General features: G+C 32.8%; 1 protein-coding gene across 4 annotated transcripts in view; it reads left to right on the top strand.

Annotated features, from left to right (window-relative positions):
- The first annotated feature begins 3,706 nt into the window (after positions 1-3,706).
- Positions 3,707-9,147, top strand: part of LOC145263057 (uncharacterized) — a 1,096,083-nt gene continuing 1,090,642 nt past the window's right edge. For 2 of the 4 annotated variants that reach the window (XM_080119902.1, XM_080119903.1), the window contains exons 1-2: positions 3,770-4,083; positions 4,977-5,142. In XM_080119902.1, the coding sequence (XP_079976028.1) occupies positions 5,044-5,142 (99 nt within the window). In that variant the 5' untranslated portion in view covers positions 3,770-4,083; positions 4,977-5,043. Of the gene's footprint in view, positions 4,084-4,976; positions 5,143-9,147 lie in introns of all 4 variants that reach the window. The other 2 variants (XM_080119901.1, XM_080119900.1) reach the window with 2 other exon arrangements.

The following is a 9,147-nucleotide window of genomic DNA, read 5'->3' as shown; positions in this document are numbered from 1 at the left end:
TGTATGGAGTACTGTTGTCACATCTGGGCTGGTGCATCTGCTGCTTGTCTCTCACTGCTGGACAGGGTTCAAAAGAGAGTCGCCAACCTGATAGGTCCTGAACTGTCATCTAGGCTTCAGCCTCTGTCCCATCGACGAGATGTTGCATTCCTCTGCCTGTTCTACAAATACTTTAATGGTGAATGCTCTGACGAACTGCAAACACTTGTACCTCCCCGACGTAACTACCCCCGACAAACCCGACAAGCTACTAAATCTCATCCCTTTACAGTAGAGATCCCTAGGTGCAAGAAAGCCTTTTACTCCAATAGTTTCTTCCCCAGAACTGCGGGTCTTTGGAACTCCCTTCCGGGATTCTGCTTTCCCAACTGCAATGATATGCAGAAGTTCAAGTGTAATGTTAACAAACATCTTTCTACTCATCTCCCTTCATAATGACCGCGCTAATTAAGTCCCTGATAGTAGCCCCCTGCTTCAAAGTGGCACTGTGCCTTGTTTGGGGGTGAAAATTGAATAAAAAAAATAAAAAAACAAAAAAAAACAATAATTTTCCCCACTCTTTATCTGTGCCTAAACTTAAAAACATAGATTCCATTAAAAAAAACTTCTTTCTTAGAACTGCACGCCTGTAGAACTCTCTCTTCCATTTGCCTGTCTTCCAGCTAACTACAATATGGTCGTCTTCAAGTCCAACGTAAACAAATTCTTGATGAGCCGTCTCCTTAAGTAATCCAATTTACCAAATTTCCACTACTAACGATTACTACAATATTATCCCATTGACTACTGTACACTCATTAACTCTTATCCTCGAGTGGCCTCTGGACCTTGATAAGTGGTTACTCCTTTGTATAAAAAAGAAACTATTTAAAACTTTAAAATGTTTTCATTGTTTTTTTGTTTTTTTTTTAATTGTGTTGCGAAAACACAGTAATTAAGCAAAAGTTGTTAAGCAAATGTTTTTTATAAATAATTTAATTATTATATTATTCATTAAAAGAGTGTAGTTCTTTTCGTTTGACCTATTTTCCATTTCTACTTTTTATATCGGCTATGCTCCAGGTAGTCATGTTGGAAATAAGCCGATAATACTAGCATTACTATTTATTTGCGGACTGTTATCCTCATCTTCATAGTAATTGTTGCTGTTTCACCACGTTTCGGCCAAATCATCCTCTGGCCTTCTTCAGGTGATTAACCGCAAAGGGATAGGAATACTGAGTCTCGTAACTGTATCACCAGTAATTATTACTGCCTTCCATAGCTGTTGTTGTCTCATCACGTTTTGGCCAACTAAACCTCCGGTCGGCTTTGGGTAGGATTGAAAACTGTTATCTTCAGACAATACTCAACTGGAACCGTAGAGTTTTAACGCTTCTATCCACTGCGCCACAGGCCCCGAGACGTGGTGAAACAATAACAGTGACTATAAAGATGAGGATAACAGTTTGCAAATAATAAATAAATAAATAAATAAGTAAAATAGACAAATTACTCACCTCAAAGGATTTTAATAATAAATAATATATAATTATTTTAAGGTGTTTTTTCTGTGTTATACGTAATATTAAATTGATTTTAACGCCATTTTAATTTTGATTTTAATTCAGCATGTCATAATCTTTAATTTTGTAGGTATTTCAAATCACTTTCTGGATAAAATTATCTGGCGAGGAAACTTCACATTGACCCGCCAAAAAAAGTGGCCGAATGACAAAAACCCTATTTTTATCTAAATCCAAGTAACAAAACCCGTCATAAAACAACACGTAATCGCCTAAAAAAAAAAAAAAGAAGCATAAACTCTCCACCCCAGCCCGAAAAAAAAAAAAATGCACAGGATTTATCTTCCATAAAAAAGAACAAAAAACAAAGATTGATTAATTGTCCAAAAAGCTAATATAGCTTCGAAATGAGAGATCATTTACGTTCAATTTATATGCAAACTTGATTCCCCACTAAAATAATAATTTTTTTTCGACAAGTTTTTCAGGGTGTTCACACGTAATCACCTAAAAATGTAGAATCTCTTCTTTTTTTTTTTTTTTTTTTTTTTTTTTTTTTTTTTACTTTTTTCCGTTTTTTTTTTTTTTTTTTTTGTGGTGGTGGAGGGATTTAACGGAGATTATTAACACTCTACAATGAAATCCTGAAAATGGAAAACTCTAAACGAGTGCAAAACTTGCCGTAATCGGCCTTCCCAGCATCTTCCGCTGAAGGCATCTCTTGTAAAAGAAAACGTAACGCCTGGAAGTTTAGTCTCCTGAGGCTAACCAGAACCATATTCCCCGCTAATCCAAATGGCTATGAAAATAGCCATGTTAAAACCCATCGCATTACCCTGTGACGGCACCTCTGCTGACAGGTAATAAACATCCCTTTTCCTTGATTCCTAAAAGGAGGCCAGGCTTAGGAGGATCGTCTCCTGGGCAAAAACTGGATAATTTTATAATCCAGTCCGAAAAGTAGAATCGATCACGTAGGTTTTGGTATTTAATAAATTCTACTACTAAATATTATTTATCCGTTCCCATCTCGTTGCAATAAGACATACCAAATCTTATGTACGCCATGAAAAGACACTGGAAGATCTTCATTCCAGTAATTACAGAAGCAACCGGACTCATCAAAGGGTATTTCAACAACTACCTGGCAAGAGAAATACAAACAAGTGCGCTTAAAGGCAGTTAGAATTATAAAAAGATCTCTTGGTTAGAATGTATGAGATAGCGGGTGAATGTCTGGCAGCCAGTAGGATGCCCTATGCCCAACTAAAAAAAAAAAAAAAAAAAAAAAAAAAAATGCGAAAATACAATCGAAATCAAGTGTCGAGGTTCATCTTCCCCGAGAGGACACTAAGAACGGACTCGTCAATATTTCCGGTATGTGCGCGCCGCTTCACGTGATCGGCAAAGGGGGAGATGGTGCCTACTGCCTGGTAGGAATACCTCTAGGACAGAATCGAACCATAGCTCATTAAGACAAAACAAAGAGCAGGAGATTAGATTAAATTTAGTTAACTGCTCTAAAACAATAACATGGCCTGGAAATAGGGGATTATTTTGCATTAAATTTACACGTGAGATTGATCACTTTCCACCTAAATTGTAAATATAATTGTTGTTTTGTATTGTTACTGACGCAGAATACGAATCGTACTCTTTTTTTAATTTTCAAGTTAAATCCAAGTTTTACAGTATCTTTTCTTTATCAAATTGTTAGGTGAAAGTACAGAATAGTTTATAAAACACTCTCTCCTCCTCATGTTAAAATGGGTTTCTAAATAATAGCGTTATTATTTCAGCACGGTCCGTATTCTGCATAAGTACCTGTTTTTTTTTTTTTGTTTTTTTTTTTCCCCCCAAGTTTTTCGGGGATGTTCAAACGTAATCGCCTAAAAAAAGAAGAATTTTTTTTTTCTTTTTGGCGAGGGCATCAATTTATCATGAATACCCAAGTTCGTCCGCAGGATGTTAGACTCTGCTAACGATTACCTCTGGCTAGGTAAGTCCGGCGGCGGGGGTGGGTGGGTATCGTTTCTGTTCTAGAGAAGAGCGATTGCCAGCGTTTTTACCACTCCATAGCGAATTACCAACATCAATAGCAGAAGACAGAAGTAGTAGTGGTAAAAAGAGCAGTTGTTCCTCCAAAGGCCGTAGTAGTGTTAATACTAGCAGCACCCGAAATATCAGCAGCAGCAGGCGATAGTAGTAGTAGTAGTAGCAGCAGCAGTAGGAGTGTTAGTGATCGTCGGAGTGGTAGTGGCAGTGTTAGTAGTAGTGTTAGCAGTGGCTGGGGTAGTGGCAGCATCAAGCGGTCTTAATCTCATATTGCCTTTCTATGCATAGCTTCGGCTCCACCCTCTCCCCCCCTCCCCGCCTCACTGCCGGAGCAACTTCCACAGTGAGTAGGTGATACCAGCTGAATGCATACCGCATATTTAGAATGACAGGTGGTTGTTGGAATATTATAATAACGCTGTGACAATTCAATGGATTATTCATAAAACATACACACACAAAAAAAAACAAAAAAAAAAAACAAAAAAAAAAAACAAACCAAAATTGAATTGATTATTATTAGGTATAAAATTTAATTATTTCTTTTAATCGTTTTTTTTATTTATTTCATTTTTATTTATTTGTTTGTTTTGATGGAATCTAACGGCTTATAAATCGATTATAAATGTTAGTACATATATCTGTGTGTGTGTGTGTGCGTGCGCGCGCGTGTGTGTTTGTGTATGTACGTATGTATGTACTCACGCATAAACACACACACGCATATATATTAAATATAAACACACAGATATATACATACACATATTTATATATATATATATATATATATATATATATATATATATATAACACGCACACGCGTGCACATGTAAGTATATATATATATATATATATAATGCTGTTTTATAATAGAATGTGATATTTATTTGTTTGTTTGTTTTTGTTTTTATTGTTTTGTAGGGGGTATCCAAAAAATTGGTATTTGAAAGAAAGAAAGGGGGGAAAATGTATTCCTGTGTTTGTTTATACGATAAACTAATTGCGGACATTCACCTACGACATCTTCTCTTTTTATTATTATTTTAAAAAAACACCCTGAAATGTTTAATAAACGTTTTAAGTTGAACCGAAAGTCGTGAAAGTCAGAATTGACAACGCACTCTATACTCTCACCCACCAAAAGAAAATACTTTTAAAAATCTAAAAGAAGTACATTTAAGTTAAAATCGGTAAATAAATAAAATACAAATTAAATTACATTTTTTTTTAGCATTATATGTTGTAATTTTTTAAAAAAATATATTACTTTTCGTAGTGCTTTTAACATAACATTCCAACGCATTTATTTTTTCCAACTTCAATATTATTCTGTTATCATGTCGTTTTTTCTTTTCTTTCTTTTCCTCTTTCTTTCTTTCTTTCTTTCTTTTTTTTTTTATCTTACCACTTCCATAGAAGTTGAGAGAAGTCCATGCAACGTGTGTGAAGGACGGGGAAAACTAGTTTTCAACCGAGGTTGGCCATGGATGCGGATTCCAACGACGGTACGGCCACCGAATCTCTAAACGGGGAAACCAAACCTGATCCAGCCAAGCTCGCACAGACAGCCATTATTAAGCAGGTAGGTCCCGTCGTTGTTCTTGGTACACACACACACACACACACACACACACACACACACACACACACACACACACACACACACACACACACACACACACACGCGCGCGCGCGCGCGCGCGAAAACAAACCTCTTCAAATCGGAATAAAACTGAATCAATACATCAGCCCCTAAACAGATAAACGGCTCGATACCAGAGAATCAAAGGATATCGAGAATAAATGATATTGAAATGTACTTAAGTTTAACACATTACTGCAGTTTCACCGTATTGTCGGTAACTGAAACTCAAAGACTTTTAGTTCAAATACTGTATTACCTAAAAATATCAAATTAAAAAATGTTTCGATTGTCCAGTTTGTGTTGACTCTCTTTCTCCCTCTCTCTCTCTCTCTCTCTCTCTCTCTATATATATATATATATATATATATATATATATATATATATATATATATATACAAGATAGTCACCACTTATCAAGGCCCGGAAGCCACTCGGGGATAAGAGTTATTGCGTGTACAGTAATCAATGGGATAATATCGTAGTAATCGTTAGTATTGGAGATTTGATAAAGTGTCTTACTTAAGGGGGCGGTTATATATATATATATATATATATATATATATATATATATATATATATATATATATATATATATATATATATATACACACGTGCGTGTGTGTGTATACTGTGTGCTTGAAAAAGGAAAAAGTCGTCTAAAACAAGGAGAAAGTACGTGTGTCCATCGTTGTTATCGCCTGTGTGTGCGTGTCTCCTTTCGCGGCATCCCTTTTGTTCAGCCGATTCATAGTGACTTCCTTCCTATGTATGGAAGACCCAAACGTAATAATAATAATGATAATAATAAATCCATAGCAAATCTATGATAATCATATGGAATGGCATCTTAACTCGATAGAAATTAACTCTATCTATACTACAAAGACTTTAGGGTGTGGCAGGGAAGGAGGGGCGATCAGAGTACAGCTGTTTTACAAGAAGAACTGGCGAGTCCAAAACTAAAAATATTCCGATGTATACATACGTATATATCACTGTTTCACATACAAACCTACATTTTTTATCATATATAGATTTTTGTTTTAATGCCAACCCAACAATGTTCAGTACGTTTAGTACAGCTCAGTGATAATATAGAAATATACTTATAGCAGTGAGCGACGCAAAAAATCTTTGTGTTTCATTCCCATAGGAATTCGTCAGTTTAAATACATAGAAATACTCTGTGTGTGTGTGTGTGTGTGTGTGTGTGTGTGTGTGTGTGTGTGTGTGTGTGTGTGTGTGTGTGTGTGTGTGTGTGTGTGTGTGTGTGTGTGTGTGTGTGTGTGGTCTCTTCCGGCTGCGGATTCTAAAAAAGTGCAAATTTTGTGTTACCTTATATTTATTTATTTTATTTTATTATTTTTTCGGTATAATTTTTTTTTAATATGCTATCTCACTGTATATTTATTCGATATATGTTCATTTCAGTAGTGGTGTATATATTTTTATATGGCAATTGCGTGTTTGTAATACTTTGTCATTTATTTAACGGCTAACGTGAAAGATATCCAAGTTTCACTTTCAGTTTGACACTTTTTTATGGTGTCTTACTTTCTACTTTTACTTTCGCTTTTATTATTATTAATATTATTATTATTAATATTATTATTATTATTATTATTATTATTATTATAGCTGTCATTATCATTATTATTATTATTATTATTATTATTAATATTATTAATATTATTATTATTATTAATATTATTATTATTATTATTATTATTATAGTTGTCATTATTATTATTATTATTATTATTATTATTATTATCGTTTATTATAATCGTTTATTATTAATGTAGTTTTTATTATTATTATTATTATTGTTATTATTATTATTATTATTATTATTATTATCGTTTATTATCATCGTTTATTATTATCATTATTGCCATTATTATTATCGTTTATTATTATTGTTGCTGTTATTATTCTATTATTTTATTCTTGTTATTCTTTTGCTTTTTCTTCTCCTTTTATTATTATTATTATATTATTATTATTATCATTATTATTATTATTATTATTATTATATTATTATTATTATTATCATTATTATTATTATTATTATTATTATATTATTATTATTATCATTATTATTATTATTATTATTTTTATTATTATTGTTATCATTATTATTATTATTATTATTATTATTATATTGCTTATTATTATATCGCTTATTATTATTATTATTATTATTATTATTATTATTATTTACTATATAATCAATTTCATATATCAGCACATTTTTATAATCGCATTCCGACTTGCATTTTTTTTTACTATTTGATATTATTTAACTTTCACTAAACTTTAATTTTGAAATCGACATTATATTCGATCAGTTCGATTTACATTTTTGTCACACACACACACACACACACACGCGCGCACGCGCGCACACACACACACACACACACACACATATATATTGACACGTATACATGTACATATAATTCTCTTTTTTATCTTGTGATTTTTAATATTCCCTTATTATTTAAAATATTAAATTTAGTTTTCGATTTCAGATATTTTCTTTCTATTAGAATTGATGTATTTATTAAAAATTTCATTTAATAATTTTATTTTTATTTTCGGCATTTAATTGTCATTTCTTAGCACTTAGCACTTTATTTTTAGGGTGGGGTGGGGGGAATTCAAGCCACACAAACCAGCGTCACCTCATCTTAAGTGTTTCAATAAATAAACTTATCGTAAATCTTTTCAGATCATCCCTACCCCTATCAAGGGTCGGAAGTGAAAAGAGAAGAGAACGAATTTTGATTTGTAATAACCTGTGTTGAGGGGGGGGGGCAGGTGCGTGCAGTTTTGTGGTTTGAACTTGTTTATCTACCTTATATTTGTATTTCTTTTTCTTTTCTTTTTTCCATTAATGGGTTTTATTTTTATGTATATTTTGTTTTCAAATATATTTGGTAGTTTTTACCATAATACCTATTCTTCTTTCTTTTTTTTTTTTTTTTCGTTATTAAAAACAAAAATGAAATTTTCAATACACAATCTGTTAGCCGGTTCTAAAAAATACGTATAAATGATGGTTAGAACCCTAAAAAGATCTCTCGGTCGGAGTCGCTGAAATAGCATCCGGTATGATGCTCCATCCCAAACAAAAACAAAAAGATGAAAACAGTCGGTTTGTTGTGATAGTTTCTATCTCTATCTCTCTCTCTCTCTCTCTCTCTCTCTCTCTCTCTGTCACACACACACACACACACACACACACACACACACATATATATATATATATATATATATATATATATATATATATATATATATATATATATATATATATATGCCACAAGAAAACCAATCTCTAAAAATCGGAACAAACCCGAATTAAGACAGCAGATCCTTGATAAATAAAGAACTCTGTATCATACCGCTGTCGGCGCTGTATAAATACTAAATTTATAGTAACATTTACTTGAATTTAACACTTTGCTGCAGTTTCACAGTATCACCGATTATCATAAGCGTCAACGACTGGTATTAATCCATCGGCATCGATGCCAACAGGATACACTTCTGGTGACCAACGATACGTTGAAACTTCAGTTGAGTGTTAAAACTAAATTCATCATCATCATCATCATCATCATCATCATCATCATCATCATCATCATTACTTCTTAATGAAGGAAGTTCTCAAATATGAGATCGTCGAAAGTCTATTTTTTTTTAATCTTCTATTTTATAAATTTTTGCTGTTTGTCCTTTCCTGTGTTCTTTTTTATTGTAAACTTTGTTATTTTTTTAATCGTCTCATGATAGTGCGTGCGTATAAGAGTGTGTCGCCTGTACTTACCACTGGTACTGTCATTAGTGCTACACGGTATTATTAATACTACTATTGCCACTAGAGAAGTTATTCCTTTTTCTTCGCTTTTTTTTTTCCTTCTTTGGAAGACATGT

Source organism: Euprymna scolopes, chromosome 38 (assembly GCF_053919585.1).
Source record: "Euprymna scolopes isolate OS-2025 chromosome 38, ASM5391958v1, whole genome shotgun sequence".
NCBI classification, from domain to species: domain Eukaryota; kingdom Metazoa; phylum Mollusca; class Cephalopoda; order Sepiida; family Sepiolidae; genus Euprymna; species Euprymna scolopes.
This window is presented reverse-complemented; position numbering and strand designations above follow the sequence as displayed.